General features: G+C 44.5%; 1 protein-coding gene across 6 annotated transcripts in view; it reads right to left on the bottom strand.

Annotated features, from left to right (window-relative positions):
- The window catches only part of fam13a (family with sequence similarity 13 member A), a 47,038-nt gene that overhangs the window by 5,091 nt on the left and 16,307 nt on the right, over positions 1-25,640 (bottom strand). For 3 of the 6 annotated variants that reach the window (XM_030407201.1, XM_030410234.1, XM_030408020.1), the window contains exons 5-17: positions 23,486-23,527; positions 17,753-17,794; positions 17,438-17,602; positions 15,970-16,183; positions 12,669-12,727; positions 12,264-12,306; positions 6,410-6,572; positions 3,954-4,019; positions 1,563-1,776; positions 1,330-1,471; positions 1,019-1,100; positions 714-919; positions 406-489 (exon numbers count right to left, since the gene is read on the bottom strand). In XM_030407201.1, the coding sequence (XP_030263061.1) occupies positions 406-489; positions 714-919; positions 1,019-1,100; positions 1,330-1,471; positions 1,563-1,776; positions 3,954-4,019; positions 6,410-6,572; positions 12,264-12,306; positions 12,669-12,727; positions 15,970-16,183; positions 17,438-17,602; positions 17,753-17,794; positions 23,486-23,527 (1,522 nt within the window). The remainder of the gene's footprint in view (positions 1-405; positions 490-713; positions 920-1,018; positions 1,101-1,329; positions 1,472-1,562; positions 1,777-3,953; positions 4,020-6,409; positions 6,573-12,263; positions 12,307-12,668; positions 12,728-15,969; positions 16,184-17,437; positions 17,603-17,752; positions 17,795-23,485; positions 23,528-25,640) is intronic. The other 3 variants (XM_030409412.1, XM_030410743.1, XM_030408757.1) reach the window with 2 other exon arrangements.

Raw genomic sequence — 25,640 nt, 5'->3', positions numbered from 1 at the left:
TGGAGGCAACAGAGACATCTTGTTAGCGCGGTGTTCGCCTCTTTCTGTCTCCTCGCACACTAACTAGCCGCAGTGCTAACATAACCCAAAAAGACAGCCAACCCAAAGCAGCTCTTCAGAGCGTGAAGGTCAAAAACACAGAGGCGCGTAGTGCGAGGAGGTGACAGAGAGGTCAGCTGTACTTCCTGTTATAGGACGGCACGGCTGACGGTTTGGATGGCACAGTTAAATCGGCTCTTTTTCAAATCCAAAATAAAGTTGAATAAGTTATAAATCCTTTTATTTTTAACCACACGCTCCCCCTTGAGACATTACTCACCCTCGACTTGCGATCTGGGTCACAGTCGAAGGCTGTGTGTGTCTGTGTTTGTTTATTTAAAAGAGGAGAAGTGGGTGATGACTCACCGGTCGGCCGTGTATGCTCTCATAGTGGAGCAGAGCTTTCTGCAGGGCGACTTTCTCCGCTCCGATCTGCTCTCGTGTCATATCCTGTTGGCGGCGCATGGGGGGGAGAGAGACAGGAAGTGAGTCAAAACATTTCAGAGATGACCAGAGTTCATTCTGTGTTACAACACATATCCCAGCACCATAATAAACTGAAGCCCTGCCGCAGCTGCCTGCTTCAAAATTGATGCTGTTGATACAACACGAAACATCCATTTGCTGCTCTATGTTTTATTCATCCGCCTTTGCGAGTGCGCTTGTGGTCGTACCTTGATGTCCTCGGGCCGGTTCACCTCCTCCCTCTTCTCCTGCAGCTTCTTCAGGATCGTCTCCAGGGTCGTCTCCACCGGAGGCTTGGGCACTTTCTCCTGCTGCGGCTTCTTCTCCAGCTGAGAGCCGAAGCTTTTGGGCAGCGTGTTGCTGCGCTGACGGGTCAGAGGCGGCAGGTCCTCCTCCGACTTCATCAGCTTGTGTTCTGATGAGGAAGAAGAGAAAGGGGGAAAGCATCTATGAGGGCGTTGTTGCCGTTTAGCTCTTTGCTGCGTTTGGGCAGATGCTTGGGTCTTTGTCTCACCTTTCAGCTCTTTACGAAGCTTGGCCAGCTCAGTTACCCATCTGAGCACCTCTGGGTTTGCAGCTTTATCGCTGTGGGAGGGCTGGAAGAAAGAAGGAACAGCAACAGAGCATTTAAAAACAGATTCTCAGGCATAAACCTTACAGAAGGCAGTCTCACACCACCTCTCTTTGAACAAACCGTTTTAATGAGCGTCTGAGTCAGACAGCTTCAGAGACTCATTAAAATCAGTGAACCTGTTAAAAGGTTTGAAAATTGCCCTCCGAGTCATTTTTGGTCCTTTGTCATGCAGCTGTCACTGCTGTACCTACCCTGTATTTCCGCTCCTCTTCAAACCTCTCCTCGAACCTGTGGATCTTCTTCTTCAGTATGTGGATCCTCTTCGTGAGCTGGGCGGACGTCAGCTCCTCTTTCTCGTCGTCGCAGGAGCCAAGAGACGAACTCCGTCTGCGACTGGAGAGATTGACAACAATTCAATTAACTTTCCCCCGACGGCACCCTTCGCACAGCCGGCACATGCATAAACCGCGTCGAGTGTTTTTACCTGACAAACGAGTGCGCGTTCGGCGGCGAGGGAGGGACTTCGGTGTCGTCCAGGTACTGCTGGCACTGTCCGTAGGCGTAGAAGCGGGGGGACAGCATCGGGTCGCTGTCCTCCTCCATCAGCTGGCGGATCAGACGTCCCCCGGCGTGGGGGGACAGCCGGGCCTCCTCCCGGTCCATGCTCTCCCTCTGCAGCGAGTACGCTGGGACTGGTTCTGACGGACACACAGACAAACGAGCTCCGTGTTAAAATGTTTCCTCATTGTGCTGTCAAAGAGGAGATGTGAACAGGTTAGTCTTGCGATCCTGTTTTTGAAACGCGGTGCATGCCAGCAGACCACACATAGCTGGTTTTAGTACAGTTGCAGCATATTCATCCTCGGGGCTCCACAGATACAGAACAACATAGTAAATCACAGTCTCCTCTAGATTTCTGTGGTGGTTTATGATAAGACCCAATCTGCTTATTGCATCAGAATCCTCCCATCCCCTTCCTCAAATCAATTTAGGTTCTTTTCTAACCTGTCACAAGTGAAATCTCAAGAGGTTTCACCACAACTACAATTGTGTAGTTAAAATTCCATCCAATTTCCAAAACGTAGCGTAAAAAACATCTATCATGGTTTATTGCGGCCTCAAGGCGTCATCCTGAAAGTGCTTGTTTTGTCCACCCAAGCATCGACAAACTCCAACCTATGAATCTTTTATCACACAAGACAACGAGAAGCGCTGAAATCCTCAAAACTGACAGGCCGGAACCAGGACATCTTGAGAAAAAGAGGAATCTAGTCCTGCAACTAACAGTTATTTTAATTGTTCATTAATCTGTGATTGCTAATAAAGTGTGAAAAATGGTGATCAGTGTTTCCTAACGCCAAGATGACGTACTTAAATTGTCTCGTCTTGTCCACAACCCAAAGATATTCAGCCTACTGTCGTAAAGGAGCGAAGAAACCAGAAGAAAACGAAAAAAAAACAAAAAACAAAATCACATTTAAGAAGAACAAAAAAAGTTGATTCATTTAAAAAAAAAACTAAAATTTGTAATGTTTAACAAACAGGAGCATTTTTGCCCACTTTGCAACCAAATCCAAAAAAAAAAAAAAAACCCAGCATCTGTTTTACGAGATGAATAAAAGTGTTCTTGGAGAGTCCGACAGCATGTTGCTCGTTTTCCCGAAGCTCAGCACCTGTTCTCTTCAAAGACACTGTGAGGTCATTTCTTTTCCCCCGCCTGACATCTTTCTGGATCCTCTCGGGCGTTGTGAAAGTCACTAAACACGGTGGAGCTGCTCTCTCTTTAAAAACCGTTGTGGGGAAAAAAAAAACAAAAAAACAAAAACCTTCCTCTGGGGCTCCACAGTCACAGATGTTGTCCTAAAACTGTGGGTAAAGACACGCCCTCCCTCCCTGCTCATCCCCTGGTTACAGTGTCCGCTCTGGTAATAATTAAGTCTGGTCGAAATAGCCCCTGCAGATACCCCTGACAATCCCCACAGGCTATTAATAATGCCCGGCACTCCGTTGGGATAATGTCAGGGCGCTCGACCCCATGTCGAGAGGCGAGGTGACGAGTGTTGTGTTGTACTTTCCAGCCTGCGTTGTGCGAGTGATAAACCCGTCCTGAGCACGTGTTCGTGGAAGAGAGACTTAGACTAAGGGTCGTCTGAGAAGAGTTCCCTGTTGAAACAAGAAGGGGAAAAACTCTATAGAATAACACGACACTCGGCGGGAGCAATGATGGAGATTTCATGGAAAAGGAGAGGCCGTAACGCGGGGAGGGAGGGAGAGAAAAAAACAAGCTCAGGAGGAAAACCGACCGTCAGTGCAAACATCCAAGGTGTCAGAAAATATGCACGCCCGGTCTAAAACTGCACATGCGTGTTTTTCTTAGCTGGGGTGTACGAGAAAGCAACTTATCTCAAATTCCAGCCCGGGGTCCTGGGAGACCTCCTGTGCCTCTGGGTACGTGCAGTTTATCAAGTAGCGTGTTAGAGCTCGCTCACAGCGGGCAGGTGAAACCCTCAATCACACCTCCGAACATCTTCCCCTCTCTCTTTCGAGCTTCATTATCTAGCTCAGCGGAGCCGGCCAGTTAGGCTCTGTGGCATTTGAAATTAATCCTTTAAATCAACCGCTTGCCGATGGTGCGGGATTAGATAGACTAATGAAACAAAAAAGAAAACATGCCGGCTTGCCATTTCGCTAAAGGTTGTCGAGTGTGCGCCGCTCGGCCACAATGTTCCAGACCATTCAAGCGTGTTGCCATGCAGTGGGAAAGGTCACTCAGACAGCCTTTTCTTTCTTTCTTTCTTTCCCTCTGTGACACTCTGACATGTTATATGCAGCGGAGCAAGTCAGCGCTGACGGTGCGATGCAGCGGTGCACTTACCATCACAAAAACTCAGATGGAAGATACTTTTGAAATCAAGGAAGGGGGCGTTAAAGAACGGAGAATCTAGAGGAACGGAAGAAGAAAGGAGAGGAGAGGAGAGAAGAGGAGAGGAGAGGAGAGGAGAGGGAAATGACAAAATGAAGGAAGGAAAACAAGGAAACAGATGTATCAAAATGTTTTTAAAAAAGGACAAGCGCACATCCTCTTTTTTGGGGAACAAGCAACAACAATTTCCCTAAACCTCAATTAAATCCGGGGACAAACGAGCCTCGGAGTCTTGGTTCTTTCCTGCCAAAACTTCTGTTAATGTCTTTTCCCACCGGCGCTGCTGGCACACGGGCGAGGACAGAATAGCAGCAAATATCAGGTCAACATGACAGGCGCTGGCACAAAGTGTACTGGGCTAAAGGTCTCACGCCACCGCCTAATGCCCTCAGCCACCTGCAAGCCCATTTGTACGCCATCACACCTCATGTACTGTACCTACTGCCTTTATACAGCTTTATTAACCGCTTACTCAGCTTGGCACATTTTGCCAGAACATAAATCCCTTCTCTGACTCTCCTGAGTGCAACAAACGTGCCAGTACTTTGCACAATGCATTAACGTGAGCAGCAGTTCGTGCTATGGCAAAAGCCCCGCTGGATCTAAAAGCCCCTGATCTGTTCGCCATCTCGTGCACCTAAAGGGGAAACCGGGATACTGTACGTCTGAGCTGGGGGGGGGCCTGTCACAGCCAATCATGCTGGGTCCCCTGTGGTGTCCCCGCTGCCGGGCACTCAGTTATGTATTCAGGACAGAATGTACAGGAAGGAGATCTGAGCAGAGGTGAAAGGCCAAGAAAAACAACAGACGAGCGATCTGACAAAACGAAATGTGCTCATGATGTCGGTGCCAAACAGCCACCTGGAATGCAAATGTTCTAAACCAACTGTGCGAAGAGCTTCCCTCTGTTGCATCCTCGAACAAAATGCATTTTTAATCACGAAGCGCACACGCCCAGAGAGGCCTCGCACAGACCGACAGGGCCAGAACGACTGACAGCTGTGATCAGACTAAAGCAACAGTTTGTTGGCTCAGGCACAGTATTTGTGTACCTTCTCCCCTCGTGCCGCACAACGCTGCACAGCAACAGCAGCCAGACTGCCAGTGATCACGTTCGGCCACTAGAGAGCCCCACGAAACACACAATAGCCTCTCATTGCTCCAAACATTAGGACGGTTGGAAGTTAAGGGATTCATTGCATGGAGCAAATTCTGCTCGGGCTGCCACATCAGACAGGAAACAGTGGCGGCGGTGGTGGGAGTGGGAGTGAGGAGGACCAGCGTTTGCAGTGGGGGAAAAAAAAACATGTGAAAACGAGCCCCGACCTGCTCTTTAACAAGATTTCACCGTAGGAATGAACCTGTTGGTTATCATTCCAGTGTACAGTTCAGTAAAACAAAAAAAAACTGCTTCTGCACAGAAACCCCCCCCAACCCGACCCAACCCAACCCCACCCGAACCTCTGGCGTGTCGCAACGTCCGAACAAAACAATCACTGTGGCCGTGCACGATTTCCTCTCTGCGCCGCACAAACTCACACATTAACAACAAACCTCAAAGAACAGGGTCTGACAGCAAAACTGGACGAAGGGCAACACTATGAATATACTTCTGCACACTCTGCAGTGAGAGGTAACCCTTGATGAGCGGGGGCGGCGTGAAACAAACCAACCAGAGATCACTTAAATGGGATCTTGTGCAGAAGAGTGCACTTTAATGCACGTGCACAGACGCCGTCATCAGAACCTCCTGGGGCGGATGAGACACAGTTGTTTCAACCGGGATCAATAATGCAAGGCGAGTTTTTCTGCAGCTGCTCCACTTCACTGTTATCACACCTCCACTTTAATGATTGATTTTCTATTTGGCACCAGCTGAGCCAGAAAACAATCCAGTGCCAGAAATCCGTCGAGAAACTTCAACACCCTGGCACAGAACACAAATAAAACACAGTTTGCTCTTCGGACAAAAGCAACAGGAGGAAAGCTCTAAACTTAGTGGATCCACAGATCCAGCAAAGCAACACGCTGTGTGCAGAGCTGCCTCATCTCACCACGTCCTCCAGTGAGCCTTTACTCCTCCAGATATACATAGAGGTGTCTAGAGAACTTAAGAGGATATTTGACGAATTAAATCCTACAGGAGAGGCACCAGGAGGAGCAGGAGGAGGAGGAGGAGGAGGAGGAGGAAGGCAGCAGAAGGTGTGCAGCTGCTACCCCCAGACACACTCATGTGCAAGAGCTGGGGAAGGAGGAGGAGGAGGAGGCTGTCTGGGCATGTGTGTGTGTGTGTGTGTGAGAACAGAGTGTATTCCAGATTTGAGAGATGAAGAGAGAAGCATAAAAAACAACAACAACAACAACAGCAGCAGGCTGGTCTGTCCTGTCCTGTCAGTGTGTGGCCTCACCTCCCCAGTTGTTGTCCTCGGTGAGCGCCGTCAGGTCCAGCCGCGGCACGTCCTCGCAGCTCGTCTTCTCGCAGTCCGGGTCCGAGGCTCGCACATCGCCGCCGCCGCCGACCCTCCCCGTGTCACAAGTCACAGGCGACTCCTGGATCTTCATCCTTAGCGTCTGCACAACCATGAGAGAAAGAGAAAAAAGGCGAGCGCTCAACGACGGTGTGGCAGCCTGTGAACACAACTCTTTAAGTTGAGCCACAGCTCCCCTCGCACTGGCCCTGCCCTGTCGGAGGGGGCGGCTCCCTCGCTGTGATTGGCTGCCTCCCGCTGGCCAAAACATCCGCCCATCTGCCTCTGGCCCCGCCCACCCTCTCCCCTCTCACACACACACACTGGAATCCCTCACCCCTCCCTCCCTCCCTCCCTCCCCTCCCTTGTTTTCTCTCTACAGTAGTCCTCGCTTTCTATGCATGCATATATTCTGGACTTGTTTGTCTCACAGCAGCAAGAGCACATGGGAGGGGTGAGGGAGGGAGGGGAGGGAGGGGTGAGGACAAAAAGAAAGCAAGCAGATTGTGAGCCAGCACACGTAGGCTGACTGGGTTTTTTTTTTTTTTTTTCTTTTTCTTTTTCTTTTTCTCCTCTCCCTGTCCGTGTCTCTCTGCAGCTCAGAGCCACAGATACTAACACGCGTCTCCCTCCACCACCACATCTGTTTCCTCGCCTCCCATCTCTTCACTTAACGCCACGCTCGAAAGCCATGCGATCAAACTCCAGTACACTGTAAAATTAATTTGGGGGGGGAAACAACATACTCAGCTGGTTGTGCAATATTAGAGTGTGTCCACGGATCACTTAGCGCTAAGCCCATGGGGTCCCGTTTCCTCTGTCTGGGCGTGGGACCAAGCTATTTTTAGGGGGAAAAAAACAGATCAAGACGCACTGCTGCTACTAGACCTCATAAATGCCAGGGACGGCTTACGGGAAAAGTGTGTGTGTTTGGGGGGGGGGGGGTGCACCCGGAGTCTGGTTACAACAGCCCTTGTTTTAAGTTTTCTCTTTTGTTCATGATACCAAGTTGTTGTTGTTGGCGGGTTTACGAGAGATTACAGTGTAACAGCACAGCTAGTCTCAAGTGTGTGTGTGTGTGTGTGTGAGAACAGGGAGTTATCGAATCTCCCTCAGCCGCTACATGTGAACCACGTAGAATACAAAGCGGCCCGGAGGGAACGTGCAGACTGGCGAGGAGCACTCCTTTATCGTCAGTGGGGCCAAAATCCAGAAATTAGCAGGAACATGAGTAAGCACATCCAGCTCGCTCGATTCCCGCTCGACGTCTTCCCCATCACAACACCACGCGCGCATGTTCCCTCTAATTAACATTTGGAACGATGTCATGTTCAGCTGTACCCGCTTCCAGACCCCCACACACACACACACAAACAAACAAACAAACAAACACAGCAGTAATAAACAAAAACGAGGCACACAACATGACATGTGGGAGTGAATATTAATAAAACGTTCTGTGAATATGATCGTTGGCTGTTTTTCTCTGCGGTTGGTATCAGTGAAGAACTCAGTAGCTGCTGGTCAGTGTGATGAGAGCCCACTTTGCGTAACTTAAAGGTGCAACCTGTAAGAAATGTTGATTCCCAATGTCCCATGTTGATTCATTCCCAATGCGTCAATAACCGATAACCGACGATTTGGGATCGCGGGACAGGTCGGCTGCCAGTTTTTGACGAGTTGGCGGCGAGACGCAAATGAATTGTTGTTGAACTCTGGCCTCCGCGGCTGCTCAGCAACAACCTCTCGTTTAGCAGCACGGTAGACGCCCACTGAGGGGGAAGAGTGAGCAAGAGAGCGCTGGCAGCAACGGTAGTATAGCAGCGGGGAACGAAACAGTGTGCAGAGCCAGAGTGTCTTCACATCTTAACTCTGTCAATTAAAGGTGTATTTCAGACAAAACCCAAGTTGGTGATTGCGGGAACAGTGGAAAGATGGTTTTTATGAGTTTAGTTGCCCTCTGTTGAGTTTGAATAAAAGTGTGTTTGACGCATCCATACCGAAACAAATGAATACTCTCTTATATCCAAATGTGAATCTGCTGCGATTAACTGATGGTGGCGAGGCTTCAGCTAGGCACGCACATGTTTTGACGTGTTTCTGACCATTTTGGAAATATATTCTTGCAGATTTGCGAGTCATATAGCAGAGAGGTCCCTGCCCCTCTGAGTCCGCTTGTAGGGAACTTTGCGCCACTTCACACCTTTTGCTTTCAACTTAATCAAGAACAATCATATTTGAAGTGTTACGTATGCAGATTCACAGATATTCAAAGGCTAATTATGGCGTACAGCCTCGTTAGCATCGTGGCAGTCTGTCCTGAGGAAAATTTATGATCAAAGACAAACTTGGGAGTTGTAAATCAGCAGCTTGCGTCTGCTTTGTTCAACACTTAATTACTGTACTCTGTGTTCGCGGCACAGCCGATGGTAATCATGCAATTAAAAGTATGGACTCATTAGCTGGAAACAGAAGTGTCTACAGGGTCAATGTTACGTAATGTTATGAGTCTCAGAGGTGAGAGATGTTGAAAGAGGAGCAGCTGCACAACACACCGTCACATTATGCATCTAAGATTATCACACGATCTGCTTTCAAGGGGCCCAAAAGTTTCTTCAGCAGGCAGAACGTCTGTCGTCAAACCCTTTTCTACGCAAATGACTCGTTAAAAAAGGGAGTTTGATAAACGACTTTCACCGGATGATTGGATTATCTTACTGGTTTTGGCTGACTGATAAGGTCGGCTGACGGTCATCGACTGAGCCGTCTACCATCACAACGTCATGATTTAAAGACCTGATTGTTATATTGTTCTCTTTCATCAAGTCTCGACATTGGAATATTTTAATGACGAGGAAAAACATATTGATGAATTCTTAATATTGTAATGATTAAATCATGTAATCATATATTGTCACATCACAAAGCTGATTAAGGGGGCTCTGCAGAACTCCTGTGTCATGCTAACGTTAGCTACTATTCCTCTCTGTTAGCGTAGCGGAGAGAGGCACCGAGACCAGGAACTCAGAGAACATGCATAAGTTGCAAACCCTTTGGACTGTTGCGGAAAATCCGACCCGAGTACCTCACGAATAAATAAATAAATCCACAGTCCAACAGCATTAAACAAATCCCCCCCCCCCCCCCCAAAAAATGATGTGAATCATGTAAATTACTACACTTTGTTACATGGAGTAAAGAAAAAGACCAGGTATAAATGATGGGCTTAAATGTGCAATTAATAGAAACAGTCATTAATACCCAACATACATACATACATTTGTACATCCCACAGGACAGCAGTCAGCAGCAGAATCGCTGGTGTCAGTGTTGACAGTACAATGTAGACCCGCTTCAAGATGACACAGTGGATTACCAGGAGCACAGATGTTACAGTGCACCGGGTCCTGCTGTGTTCAAACGTAATTCTAATGTACGTGCACAAACACACACACACACCCACATACACACAGATGAGTCCACACTCTGTTCTCTGGAACATCCACTGTGTTCACTCAAACACACTCGAGCCAGGATTACATCATTGGGAGATGTCCAGCTGGTGCAAAGTAGGGGGGGGAGATAGACAGAGCTACTGTGTCTGAGTGTGTGTGTGTGTGTGTGTGTTTGTGTGTGGTGGTGTATTAGACAATGATTAAGCTGTGTTTGGGGGGCTTACACACACAGTGTACAAACAAACACACTGAGGAATTTAAAGGGCATTTTGCAGAGATGGCACACAGACATGCATGTAACCTTGGGAACACACACACACACACACAAAATGTGTTGGATTTGGCCTCACGTAAGCTTCCTATCTGATCGTTCATGTGTGGTGGAGCTCCCCCCACACGTTCCGTTTCAAAGCACATGCGCACACACACGTTCACTTTCTGTGGTGCATGGTGTCCTTTTGAACCACAGAACTCATCAAATAAAAATATGTAAGCTGCTGCAAAAAAATCCGATACGGTATTTATGTGGGCATGTAATTTACATGTCATTGTTGCAGGCCTATTTTAAGACAGCCAACCTGACCTGCACACACGAGCTGATAAGGAACACGGCGGCCCTCATTTCCCACTATCAGTTTTCTTAGCCTGTAGATGTTGACGGAAGAGTCATGTGTGTTATCGGTTTACAGGGACTAAAGTTATAACGCGCCATACACGACATATTGAGACGTGCCATACACCAACATGCTACGATTGAGGGTTTGTGTGTATAAGAATCCAAAAAAGTTGTTTAACAGAGGTGTGAAATGGAAATGGAGCAAAGTGCTTTTTATTTTATGTTCTTAAATAAATATATTTAAGTAAAAAAATATTCAAACTCTGTCCAAAGGGTCCAAGAAGATGTCTTATTTTGTCCAAACAACAGTCCAAAACCCGAATACAAGCAATTTCTGCCGAAATTTAAGGCCAAATTTAAAGGATGAAGACAACAAATGGTAAGTATTTTTGACAGATTGATGACTTAATTGATTTTGTTGATTCATTTTCTATTGATCTTCTTAGTTAAAGCAAAAAAACATAACTTCTGCCAAAATACTCCATTATATATAAGTCAAACAGAAGTTCACCATGCAGACGAGATCGGTCTATTAATTAATCTTAAGTGACTGCAGCTCAGAGGAAGACGAAGATGGCCTGATGGTAACCATCATGTCTGTGTGTTGCTCGTGTTGTTAATGACCAGCTGAGATGCTGCTGCACCAGCCTCCTCTCAGAGTGGCGCCATGCTGGCTCCAGATGGCCGTTCAGTGGCACAGTGTGGTGGTGGTGGCGGCAGAGCTGCTACTAAAATCCATCTGGGCTGCTTAGAGAGAGAGAGATTCACCATATTGGTCCAGTGCTGTATGATTCTGTTCAGTGGTTCTGTTCAGGGACGAGCAGATGGGAGAGGGTGACCAGTTTTCCTCACAATCACAACCACAGCAACACCACACTTCAACTCAAAAAGACTGGACCTCCACAATGTTTAGAAAAGGCTGCCTGGAGAACGACCGTATGTTTGTTTCAGATCAGCGGTGGGAAAATCCCTTTTAGCGAGAACTCCAAAATCTCCCTGAAATGATTAGTTTCTGTGGAACTGTAGATGCAGAGTTTCTGTTCAGCAAATCAGCTGTGGCTGTGTTGCCAAACACCGCTGAGTAACAGAGCAACACGGTGAAGGTTAGAATCACACTGGTCGAAAGACAAACATCTGTGGTGAGAGAGTTTCCAAGTGCCTACTCTCTCTGATTGTCACAGGTTATGTATTCATACCTCTCATCTCACAGATTTGTTTTATTCTTTTGTTTCATTTCCGTCTTTTATTCCTTAGATTTTGCTTGTTATATACAATTGTCTATGTCTTTTGATGCAGCTTTGTTTTTCTTTTATATCCTGGATCTTTGTATCTTATAAAAGTGTGATAAAGTGCAGACACCAACACAATATTCTAATTGAAGGAACATAAAGGCAAGTCCAAACCTCTCAAATATTAAACTAAACAAGAGCACCTGTACAGTCGTTTCAGATCTGAACGAGCGTTTGATGCTTTCAGAACTTTGGTGCTGCTGTCACATTTCAGTCAGTCACAAAGTCGTATTGAGATTCGACACCTGGCTTGTCCAATCACTTTCTTCCACATCCATGTCACTACAATCTGATACTCTACTTTTCTCTAGAGGAACATGCATCGCAGAGCAGGTCCACTGTGCAACAAGAGGAAGGAGAAGAGCTGAAACTAATGGTGCAACCAAACATACGGATACGGACACTCAGGTCAGGAATCGTGATCATGAACCTACCTGTGAAGGAGAATCGAGGCCATCTTTTCTTGAAATGTCATTCCTAAAAAAAACAACAACGGAGAAACGACGTTAGCAAAGCCTCCCCGCATCGGCTCATGTCAAACCAAAGGCTTCCAGTTTACCTTACATTCAGAAACCTCAAGAAACCTCAACCAGTTTATACATACATGTGCACACACGCGGTATATCTTTGCCGCCCGTCTTTATCAGATAAACTGTATGTTATAAACATCCCAGTGTGTCAATCAGATCTCTTCAGATAACAGGCAGAGCTCTTAGCGGCAGCCAGCAGCTTCTCGATGTAAAACAAACATTCAGGCAACACATGAACAACTTGTGTGTTCATAGGAGAAGTAAAAAAAGGGTGAGAGAAAGGGGGATTCACCATGAAGAGAAGCTTACCCTGTCTGAAATGTCTCCATGTAGGTAAGTCCAGGTCCCTCACCAACACATTCATTGAGCTGGGAAAAAAAGACGTAAACAATTCAAATGTTATTCAGCGACTTTACTTTAGGGATTATTACCATAATCAATGACACATTTTAAGTGATTGTATGAACCTTTCTGTAGGATCATCTTCAAACCTTTCACTGGTGTGTCACTGTTATTTTTTGGAACTACTGGTAAAAACACCACATTGTGTTAAACAGAGCAGCTACACAGGACTTCACAAGTTGCTTCACTGAAATGAAATATCACTTTCAGTTCTGGCTCACATCATACGAAACACGAAACAAGGAACCACGATTGCTTCTATCAACCAACTCTAAATCCTTGAAATAAAAACAAAAAAGTTAATTACACTATAATGTGTTTGTAGTGCTACTACAGACAATCATAAGAATCTCATGAGGCTTTGAAAGCTTTAAAGTTCTTAATCAATCTGTAAACTGTAAACGAGTGCTCACCAACAGCCTAAAATCTAACATTAAACATGTTTATCATGCTATTATCAACGCGTACATAGTCTTATGTACATACAGCAGTGTTAATAAGCGTCTTATAAAGTAAATATTACCTATTAATGACATTAATATAAAGTGTTAAGGACATTGGTATCATGAAAAACAAATGAAAAGCATATATAAAAAACTGTTTGTGGAACAGTAAGAGTTTACAGCGATGCGATGCTTGTCAGGTTGTATGTTTAGCATGATCACCATCTTGGTTTACTATGTTAGCATGCTAATATTTTGTTAAAAAAAACATTCTATTATTAGAGATCTATTCGACACAACTGGTGGACTGAGCGTGTGACTCGAGCCACATCGCTGGCATTCGTAAAAAGATACATCAAGCCAAAGACATCAAGGCCGGAGACAAGCGCATCTAACTTGTGAATTTAAAAATGTGATGCAAAAATTGATCAAAAAGGTCACGTAGACCAAAAACTACAGCATGAATTGAGTTATGCTGTATCGCCGTATTATAACCAGCACCGGGGATAACGCTCCAGAGGCTTTCAGAGATCCTAATTACCCTCCGTGACTCCTGACATAACAGGCCCGCATTCGCTGAGACGGCTGTTCACACGGACAGACACACGGACCCTGCCAAGCGAACGTCTGCTGTCAGCCACTCAACACGACACTCGTCCAGCCAATCAAGATTGTGCCAACTATCACGTATATACCATATGTGTGTCAAGGCATCGTGTGTCATCTGTTCTGTTATGTAAAGGGTTTGCATGGGGACCGTGTTCCATAAGAGTGATAGTGTAAACTGAACAAATCTATTTCTATTAGCCGGGACGGCACGCCATACAGCTGAACTGTACATTGCCACATATCAAGTGTGAATAATAATCTGACTTGCTGTCATGCGGCTGTGGTGTAAGAGGAGTCTGTGGATGCCGGGTCGTATTACTACGGCTCCAGGGTTCACACTGCATCCTCGCTTTGAATTTGACTGCTTTTCACACACTCATCGTATGGAGCAATACACAACCGTTGGGTATGACTCACTGTGTCATGGTTGGCAGGCGAGAGATAGCTGAACAAGTGTTTTATTACCCAGCTGACTGGTCCACTTAACCTGGATGCTGACGATACAGTGAGCCACGTATTTTTTAAAGGGTTCTTTTTGTCATTATTCCACTAATAATTTCTGCATCTAGCCGGCTCATTGCCGCTGCACAGAATATCAGGAAATATGTGAAATGCACAACACAATTTCCCAGAGAGCGAAGTGATGCCTTCACTTTGTCTGCTGAGTCAAACCAACAATCCGAAAGTGGAAGATGTTACATTAGAGTGATAAAAAGGCGTCAAATCTTCATATTAACAAAGCTGGAAGGAATATTTATTTCTTTATTCAATTTTTTACTTGAAAAACGACTTAAGGGAATACTCAGTTATCAAAGTTGTTACCAAATGATTATCTGACCAGTGGTACAGATACCAAAACAAATACCCGATCTAATCTTCTCATGATGGAAAACAAACATACAAACGATGAAATTAAGTGTAAAATCGACAAAATGTTGACTTAAATCAAAAAATTCTGGGCCATAGACAAAGTAATTAAGAGTTAGCTACCAACATTCAGTGCTGTGGACATCATTCAGCTAGAACCAAAAACCCAGTCCAAGTGATTTTGTATCCATTATTGATATATTGACAGTAAATCAATATAACCAGAAGTTATGGTCTGTTTTTGCCAAAAAAACAGACAAAAACAAAACAAGGTGCTTTAAAAAATGGATGCAAAAATGCTGTAAATCCAGAATTTCCACAAACAATCCTGCTCAGTAATTTGTAACATTGCCCTAAAATGATCTCAGACAACATGAGCCTTTGTGGGAATGGTTGCCGAGCAGAAGCTTCTTCAGTGTAGAAGCTGTTAAGCCCACACAATAATAAAACAACAACAACACAACAAGACCATTAAACCTCTGAGGTTTAGATTAGATTGAATGATCAAAGTAACATTCAACATTAAAACAGTACTTTACTGTATCTCAATCATTTCCCCTCGACATGATACTAATCATCGCATCAAGAAAGCCCAAACTTTGCAACACTGTGGTCTCGAGCACCCACACGGCAACAGTTGAAAGGGCAACTTGCTCTCTGGTGCATCATCTTCTTCGGCGGATGAAAGCTGCAGCTAATTGTGCACTCACAAGTGGCCCTTGCGTTTGCACCGCTTCTGGCGAGAGTGGTTAACAATTAGTGTGGCATGCTACATGTTACAGGCGGCTGTAAAATGCGTATGGCAGGGAGCTATTAGAGCAGCTGCACAGCTTCCTGTCATCATCCAACTCGCCGCTGTCCGCTTTAAGTGATTCTTGTGAGACACAAGTGACAATTATTTGCAGTGAGTCCAATCCAAAGGGTGACAGGGGGGCTGAGATGAAGGCTGTCAGCGTTACAGGTGCATTAAGGGAGAATATATGTGGTGATGCTGTTTGGTGCCCTGCAAACTGTGGTGAGGTTTTTGGTATGTTACATTTGCAGGAATGTTAAGAAATCAGTGCGATCTAAACTAGCTGAAATAACAGAACAAGCAACTGAGCGCACTTGTTTTCTCACCTACTTTCAGTGCTGACTAGTCACAGTGAGAGAAAAGATTTAAACAAAGGGAAAGAAAGCAGTCAAACACACACTCAACAGCTACGAGCGAAGAGTAGGAGAGACACTGCCGGGACTGTGACAAACAACACAGATAAAAAGAGATGAGGCGAGGAGGTGTGATGACTCACTGTGTGGGCGTCCTGGTTGTCAGTGAGCTGCACCAGTGTCGGGCTGTGCTTCGACCTCCTGGGCTTCGGGGTCCGCTCGGTGCGACCACCCTGGCCTCCCTGAGAGTCCACGCTGCTGCCCGTGTCCTCCCCCACGCTGCCCGAGCTGCTCCCGCCGCTCCCACTGCTCGATGGGATGTTCTCCTTGTTGGTGTCTGCTCTGACGGACGCGGCTCTGTTCTCAGACAGACGAGAATAACGGTGAGGAAGTGAGACATCTGCCTTCCATCTCGCTCTCTCTCTCTGCTGCTTTCTTTCCTATCAGCTATGACATGAGGGGGAACTGCTTCAGGAAACCAAATGCCAAGGTCATCCTGAAACCTCATTTACTTATACGTTCCCCAGCAGCAAACGTGCTGTTTAGCTTTCCTGATAATTCTATTTACTGTCCGCGCTCTTATTGACATTTCCTCCTGGCTGTGGTCTGATACACTCCTCTAATCCACGTGTCACCGATCTCTCAGACTCTCTCAAATCTCCATCAACAAGGATTAGCTTCTCACTGCGATGACTCCAGTTGTTCTGGCTGCACGACGTCTCAGTGGACGAGCTGGTCACACAGAATGCACACCAACTGGAAGTGGTAGAACTGCAAGTAATCACTGAGGTCAGGGTTCAGTAATGAATCCCATCTTATAGGGTTTTTTTAGTGCATCACAATACGTGGAGAAATTAACTTACAGCAAGAATTTCCTAGTGTCCTTATTGGCTGGAGAGTTTCAATACACCTTGACGGGTTCCACTGGCCGTTTCCACAAGTTCTACTGAGTGATCAACCATTAAACTACCTTGTTGGGGGACTATAATTCCTTAATTCTGTATTTCTTTTTTAAACATTTTATTCTTTTCAACGTAAAGGTTCAGCTGGTGACTGAGAAGGTGGGGGGGTGTTGAATGGTTCTGCTCTTTTGACACCTTGAAAATACGTATTCCTAATCAAATACTGAAGAATATTCCCTGTGTCTTTACACTACTAGAACACTAGAATTAAAAAAAGCAACTTGACTTTGATTTCAATCAAAAAAAAATGTCACATAATCCCAAACTAGAATAGCAGTCAGTAGAGTGCATACCTCCGCCAAAGCCCAACAGTCACTCATCGATACCAACCTAATAAATACACCAGAGGTTTTTCATCAAGATCCAGACAAAATTCCCTGAGCAATAAGCAAAAAATATCAAAAGAGCCCTGTGTGAGAGGAATTTCCTGAACTTATTGGGCTCGATTCTGGGCCGAGGTCCATCTGGTTTTCGTGGGAATCTGACCAGTAGTTTTTGTGTAATTATGCTGACAAACCAACCAACAAACCAAAACATTACCTCCTTGGCGATGGTAAAAAAAATAGTTTCATTTCAGTGTTGCTTCTAAAGACAAACCGCATGCTGGTACCAACAGCTACGCACATCCTGACAGTGTTGGACTCATTACCTGTTTCTTTCTTTGTTTCTCGGCCCCTCCTCCTGTTGCTCTCTCTGGTGTCGGCGTCTCTGGCGGGCGGTTGGCGTCACACTTGGCGATGTCGGCGGTGAACTCTGACCATCGACATCAAAGAGGTGCTGCTCCACGGCCGAACGTATCGTCCTGTCCAGAAAACTTAGGGACAAGAGAAAGAAAATGAGAGCAAAATCTGAAACTGAACACGGGAAGTTTGATTTAATCTGTAATCATTTTAATAATTCTAGGACCTGGCAACACTACACTGCATTTCATGCCACTATGGATTCAGTAATGAAGTCCGCTTACTTTACCACATCTGGTCTGCAGTGGACGGGGGAGAGGTGGTTACTGAAAGAAAAACAAGCAGGTAGAAGGTTACTGCGACAGAAACAGGTGGTCACAACAGGTCACTGAGCAACGCTGAAAATCCCCCAGGCTCTGGTTCTGGCCCTAGGTGATCAAGGCATCTCATGTGCATGAGTGAGTGTTAACATCGGCCGCGTTCAGAGCATAAGTAGGTCCTCTGAGAACAGAATGGCCAGCGTCTATGACTACATCTAAGTCCTACAGGAGAGTATTAAGGTCCATAGGTACTGTCTACATTGATCTGTTGTTTCTACATTGTTGTTCACTCCCTCTCACAATCTTAAAATACACACAGGCGTGTCATCTGGAGTGTAATAAACAATAATACTATCTGCAGGGGAGTGTCCGTATCTAATTCTGTATATCTATATCTAGATAAAAAGATGCCGTATCATTATTTCATTAGAGTCCGACCGCAGCATCAGACAAGTGGTAACACATCAACTTAACAGTTGGGTTTGTCACTGCAGATGCAAAGAGCAAAGGTACAACCGTCAGGTGTTCAGTTTCCATTTTTTTTGCGACAGAAAATGTCATTCATCAGACTTTCGGTAGAGATTAAACCCCTTCCTGAGAGATTCTGCCCATATCCTTTGCTAAAGTGTACAATGCGGTATTGAATCTCAACAGTCCAATCAAGTTAAAACAAAACTGATGTGCAGCCGGTATTTATTTTTGTAACAATCTTCATTGTCACTCCCTGACAGGAGCACAGCTACCTTGACGTGTTTAGGGGTGACCTAAAAGAGATCTTTCCTAAACAGCGGTGTTGACAGTAATAGCACGGCTTGGCACAGACCCGGTGCAGTGCTCTGATAAAGGGAGAGATAATAATGGAGTGAAGGTGTGAAGGTGACTGTGGTGAACCTGTGTAAAATAGCAGGTACTGCACATGTAGTGATAGAGAATAAGATTAAAAGGTTGGCATCTGCTGTCCTGTGATAGTCAGATGATGATTTTGATGAGCTTGGCGAGTTGAAATCATAAACACGGGGCTGTAAAGGCGCTGGTGCTTTTTATGGTCAGTTTTAACATCTCAGCTCACGACTATCATGATTTCTATCAGACAAGACTTCAGTGTCACTTCAGTTTTGCTTAATCAGGCAGCTGGGAAATAAAGTGGACGGACAGAGGAGTGAAAGTTATGTCAGCTCATGCTCACACTGGTGGTCCAGAGGCAGCGGAACTAAACTGCTTCATCATCTCTGAGCGCAGCAGGAAAAATATTAGCCTGCTACCTAATAATAGACTTGGCTCTGCACGCAACAGGTTAAGGCAACAGAAAATGGTTTGATGGCTTACTAATGTTGACTTGACTTTGGGTGTTAGCATCTGCAAATGTCAGAGGCACGAATTCATAAAGGGCAATGGATACACTAAAGCCTGAAATATGATAAAAGCCTTCTCGAGCACTGCCCTCGGCGCTTATTAAGGTGGCGGCAGGGTTAATTATATAAGTGGAATTTGTGCCAGGAGAAGATGGTTATTATATAGATCAAATGTACTGTGCCCTGTGATGCAATTTACATCATTGCATCGAAAACTGTAAAAGTTTAAGGACAATGGTTCCCAAACTTTTTTTAGCTTGTGGGCTCGTAAAACGAAGCACTCTGTGACTGGGTGATAAAGGTTGTGGCACAAGTGGGGAAAGTTGTGGAAAGAATGATTTTCACTTCTCCGATTGGCTTATTCAATGTGGTAAATTTCATGGGAAAATGAGAGAATTATAGAAAATTCAGAAACATACGGACCAAAACTATTTCTTAGAATATCTTTAATCACCTTGTGAACCCTCAGATTTATCCTTGGGCTTTGTAGGAGATTCAGCCTCCCTGCTGGATTAAGACATGATTATTTGTCCATGTGTATTGAGAACAGCTTAATAATTAGTGGATAGTTTGATTATGATAAAAATGTCTAGGCAAGTAAATTAGTTGGACCATTTCTATGTGTTTGAACTTTTATTTCCATCTTAAAATCCACAGAATTTACACTTGAAGGTCACAGTTCTTAGAAAAAGGAGTGAAGTCTTACGACAGATACTTAATATCATGTACTTTTCATGATGCTATGATATTTACATTTACTCTGTGTTGATCTGTCATATCAAACTGGGTTTCTTATATGTCCACCTGTGCCACAGTTGGCTGATGATGACATAAACAGCTGCCCGTTGGCGTGGCTGCCTGCGAGTTGTAAGTCTCTTGTGGCAGCGATCATCTACCCAGATAGACTTCGGGTTGGCACCGTACAAACCAAGTGTGGCAGTTTGGTAAATCACCAGACAAAAGTTGTCATCACTGCCTAGACTCTGCACCATTTCCGTTTCAGCTAAAGATGCAACAGTGTGAAACCAGTATGGTATGAGACAGGATTCTTGTCTGGTGCGTAAGGGTGGCAGTCTGAGTCATGAACTACTGGCAAATGAGACCGTAAGGCAAGCGGGATGAATGATTGCATCAGAAACGCGACAAAAATATCACCATACGCCAACATTCCTTTCTTAAACACATATTTTCTAAAAATATAAAATTACACCACTAGCTCCAGCCAACTGTTTGATCAGGGACCAATCAGACGGTGATCCTGTAACACTATGATTATGTAATTTCATTACCCTGTTGTATAAAGTTTAAGACCTTGAGAGTCACTCCCTGCCTTTCTGTTGTCAATGTTGTACTACAACATGAGACAACAACATGAAAACAGACTTCTGCTACTGTTTAAGTATGATCGACTTTACCCTGCATAGGGATGACAAAAGAAGTCGTATAAAGATAAAGATAACGGTAGTTTGGTCAATGTCTGCTGCAGTCAGACCTCGTCAGAACAAACATGAATTTGGATTGAGGCCAATGCAGTGACAACTACCTAGAAGTTTTTCACAACACAGACAAACACACATACATATATATATACACTCAAGACTAAGCAAGTTCACTTGTATGGCACACACAGAAGGCAATATAAAAAGACATGTGGGAGTGGATTTCTAGTGAAAGCATGTTGGTGTTGAGCAGAGGAGGCCCTAGGATGGAGCCTTGGGGAACTCCACATGTTCTTTTGTACACTCAGATGTATTAATTGATCGGCACAAAGGAGTTACTGTACTACAATTAGGAGTCAATACAGCCCCGCGATAAAATAATACCACGACTACAAAATATCTCTAAGACAAGTTATTTAGGCCAATATGATGTTGGGATGTTGAAAACAGCCTTTTTAATGATTGCAAATTAATGATTGAATTATAAAGACTTCACAGCCATCGGTCGCGTCAGTGACTATTGTGATCTTCATTTTCTAGTCCCCTTTCTGCGCCAAGTTGGCAGTCATGTTGGTGCTGGTGACGTGTGTTGAGAGAGACGATGTAGTTCACTGAGCAGTTTAAGACAAAACTCGATGATAGTATACTGTCTAATGACAAACTGCAACTTTTCTCGACTTGAAAATGTGTCTTTTAGATTGACAAACATCATATTGTAGTTCATGGCACAATTCCACAGGAATAAAAAAATGATCAGTCTCTCTCCATTGACTACAATACAAAGTTTATCTGAAATAAGGTCCACAGGGTTCCACTAGGAAGAGGTGTGACGTGGGCGCTCTATGATGGATCTGTTCGATGTCTTTGACCAACTCAGCATGAGTTTTCTGAATTTACAAGTCATCAACGTTTTTTTCTTGTTCTCAGTTTGATGGTGTCTGTGAGATTTACTGAACTGTTTGTCTGTACTGTCTGTATTGAAATGATAGGTCTGGGATTTTAACTGTGTAATTATGTAATTGCGCTATTATTTTTTCTCCGAATGTGAATTTTTTAAAAGCCAGCAGTGCAAGTCTTTGTTTTACAAGAGCTTAAAGTTTGCGTCGTATAATTGCTCCGTTTAAGGAACTTATAACTAAGAAAATTGGTGACCAAATAAAAGTAAGAATAAAATAACATGTTTCCATAGTTAGTGTCTGTTATGGGGTTTTGGAGTTAAGTGTTCTTTGAGGCATAAAAAGCGAGGAGGAAACAAGTGAAAATCTTCCAAAGCGGAAGCTTATGCCAGTTAAATCCTCAGCACTGTGAACCCAGGGATGTCGATTCAGGTAATCCAGTATTACACCACAGTCAGATATTAGCCAGGACCTTTAGAGTCTTTGGCCAACACACACACACACAGGAAAAAATAAATAAAAATGATGTTGATCTATGATCCATTTTGACTGGGCTGTGAGGTTAAACTCTTATGTGGCAGCCTTCCGTCTGTGAAGGAATGCAAGTCGATTTCGACGGAGAGAGAGCGAGAGAGAGAAAGTCTGGATGATGCGCGTGTGTGTGTGTGTGTGACAAAGTACACGCAGGCCGCGGAGTTAGTCATTGATGAACGTGAGCGAGGGAAGTGAATGTGAGGTGAGGTGAAGGGGCAGTGAGGGCGTCAACAGACAGGTAGTCTTAGTCATCTCCAGACGCTGGATTAGACAGGATAGAGCTGCGACTACTGATTTCACTATCAGTCTGCACATTTTTATAAAAGTTCACAATTATGTAGTCGGGTAACACCACAAGTTTTTTTTATCTCCAGTTTCCTGAGCACAGAGATTATGCATCCCACACGACAGTCATACATGTTATAGTAATATACATACTGTACATAGCTGACTCTCTGACTGACCACATGTCAAGGACTTGGATTAAGTCCTTCAATGAATTGGGAATTTTTCTCCTCTGTCTATTCATTTCTGTTGGGGAGTTGCAATAAAAAACAGCTGCCATGGAGTCATATCAGCTCTGAGGTCACGACGGCAAACATCACTCCAAAATGTGCTAACTCCAAAATGACTAACTGAAGAACCGGCCGTTCAGACCGACTGAACGAGCTGCCGAGTTTCGAAGGCTTCCTGTCAACACCCGTTTGGAGCAAACTGGGAAACGAGGACAGAGGGGGTCATTGATGATTAACGGGTGATTATCAAGAGGGTGTGGTGAGGTTGTAATGTAACGTTATCAGCTACACGTGCAAAAGCATTAGGGGTCGGCCGTACATTGTATGCGTGGACTGTCATTCCATTCAGTTAGTTGGTTTGTTTTGACCCAGAATTCTGTATGTTCCACTTTGGAACTAACGACAAGAAAGTCAAGTGAGAATTATTTTCCGTATCGATGAATCTGCCAGTTATTATTGATGAGAATAATAACGGAATAATAAATGGAAAGAAGGGAACCTTCTGAGCATGAAACAAGAGAATACAAGGTATTTTCTTCTTATTTTTTTTTTGCCTTAAATTATAGTTTGAACCGATAAGATAGGCTTTATTTATCCCACAACGGAGAAATCCACTTGTTGATGAGCTGCTTATCAAAACAGTTAAAGGCATTATTCTTCCAGTTATCTTAAGCATCATTCGGAAACACAGTGTTCTTGCCCAGGCATGTCTTTCGCCTTGGCGGTGGTTCTGAAACGTGTTCTGTGGGCGCCTCCGCCACAATAACCAAACGGTGGTGAGCAAACTGTTGCATGTGCACGCTGCCCTGCTTTCCCCTCCAACTGGTGGTTCCATTGTTTCCGATGATAATGCACCAAGGCAGCGCACAGCCACTTCCCCCACACCTCCAGTGCAAAACAACATGCTGTCACCCAGCTTCTGAAGCTTTCCAAAACACTTACACAGACAATAGGGGCCTACCTCATGTAGAAAGGAGATATTGGCCTCTCTTCTTCTTGGGAACTGGAATATAAAAAAAACCAGCAAAAATAATGAATTTGCAAGATGTGGTTATAAAGTGCCACAGCATAAAAACATTACCCCCCTTCCCCTTCATCACTACATGTCACTGGGGCTGAAAATAGGAGCATGTCGCTGGCTTTTGTCTGCAGAATAATAGCCATGCAGTTCTACAGATCAGTGGCTTTGTGGAGCTTGTCTCTGGTAATTATTATGAACTAAGAGAGAAATGTGTGGTTGCTGGAGAGTATAGGCAGGCTGCTGCCGCTGGATGTTAGCCAGCGACACATGATGAAATTATGCAACGATAAGAGGAACTCAGTCTTGGCGCTGAATGTTGGGGTTGCTTAACATTTTCATATCCTGGCACTTACAGGCTGAAAAATTTCATAATCGCCTGGTCTTGTTTGCCCAAGCAGAGCGGAATACTGTGTTATCTCCTCTCGAGTCAAAAGGAGGAAGAAAAACACTGCAGAAAAATCTCATGTGTTCGACCGTGGAACAAATACATACGTGTCATGGCGAGGTTTCTTTATGTGCGTATGTTTACAGTAACAAGTTTATTTGAAATGTGTGTCATAACTCAAATCAACCGGCTGTAAAAATGTAAAAATAACAATTCAATCGAGCTGCTTCAGCTTTACTGTCCTGGTTTTGTGCACACTGACTCACTCTCAAGGTTTACTGGGACGTCTGAACAGGACAGAACAGAACAGAACCGTTAACGTTAACGTTTTTAGAAACACCTGCGCTTTTCCTATTATGACCAGTCAAAATGTCTGCTGTGGGAAAAGATGTTTTTCGCTGGACAAGGCACAACAGGGTGACTGTTCATCTCTTAAAACATCAATAGAGACTGTTCACCTGTGACGAGCAGACACATAAACTCTGCCGCTGCTGTCAGTTTGCAACAGAAAGGATTTGGACAAAAGGTCAGATTTAATGTGTTGTTGGTGACAAAGCAGGTACAGCAGCAGCAGAGACTGTCACGACGTCCATTCCAGACATTTGACTTCAGCTGCTAAACTGAGCGTTTATTATTTGAGGAATGACAAGGTTTTGACTTCTCGTTTGTCCTACAAATCTTCAATATGCAGAGCATTTCGCTGCTTGAAAGTAGACAATCAATCAATTGAAAAAATAATCAGCTATCATTTATTAATATCACTGGCTTTTAATTGATTAATTTGACTATTTTGAGCAAAGATGCAAAAAGAAAAACCTGTGCTGCCTTTTCTCTCTTTATTTTGTCGGGCAGTGAACAGATCAGACAAAACAAGCAATGCTGATGACTCACGCTGGGCTTGAGGCTTTTAAAAAATTATGTTGAACCAACAAAATAATTATTAAAGCCATTACCTTATAATGGCTGACTCAAAATCATAAATACAAACATGTTTTCGTTTTGGTCCCGACTAAAATAAATCCTAGTACTTTATACTATACGGTATCAGCCACACCAGGTTGTTTATAAAACAGCAGAATTATTCTGTTATGCCGATTTTGTTTGATGTCTTAAGGAAGAGCAGTTCAATTCAACTGAAACAGTTTCCAGCTTGACACAACTTTGCCTGCTGCACCAACACAAAGTCTGATGGTAGGTTGTAAACATGTTGAGTCTCAGATGTTCTGAGACACAGAAAACAGGGTTGTTTTCTTCTTTACCGGACCAATCAGGGAGTGTTTGGGTCTCTGGTGTGTTCTGGTACATGGCGTGCATTCATGTGGCTTCCTGTAAGAGGGGCTGGCGTGTTGAGGGGAGGAGGGAGAACCACTTTGGCCCTTTGGGCAGCACCTCAACAAGATCAAAACAAAGGATTTAGGTTTCAATTCAGGCGTGAATCAAAATGGGCCAAAGTTCGTTGAACTTCAGAAGTCTTCTCGAATGGCACAATGTACAGGAAGTGTGCCTGTGCTCCTCAGTGAAGGTGTCGCTCACCACGAACACTTCCAAATTCCTCCTGAGCCACCGGAGTGAACGCGTTTTCCCCCCTTGTTCCTAACCGGTGTTACACAGTCTGGCAAGCGTATTAAAATAATGTGTGCCGTCACTGCCTCCGTGAATTGCAAAAGCGGAAATCCTGCTTACCCACTACCTTACTGAGGGGATAACAAG

The sequence above is a fragment of the Sparus aurata genome, chromosome 1 (genome assembly GCF_900880675.1).
Source record: "Sparus aurata chromosome 1, fSpaAur1.1, whole genome shotgun sequence".
In the NCBI taxonomy this organism is placed as follows: Eukaryota; Metazoa; Chordata; class Actinopteri; order Spariformes; family Sparidae; genus Sparus; species Sparus aurata.
This window is presented reverse-complemented; position numbering and strand designations above follow the sequence as displayed.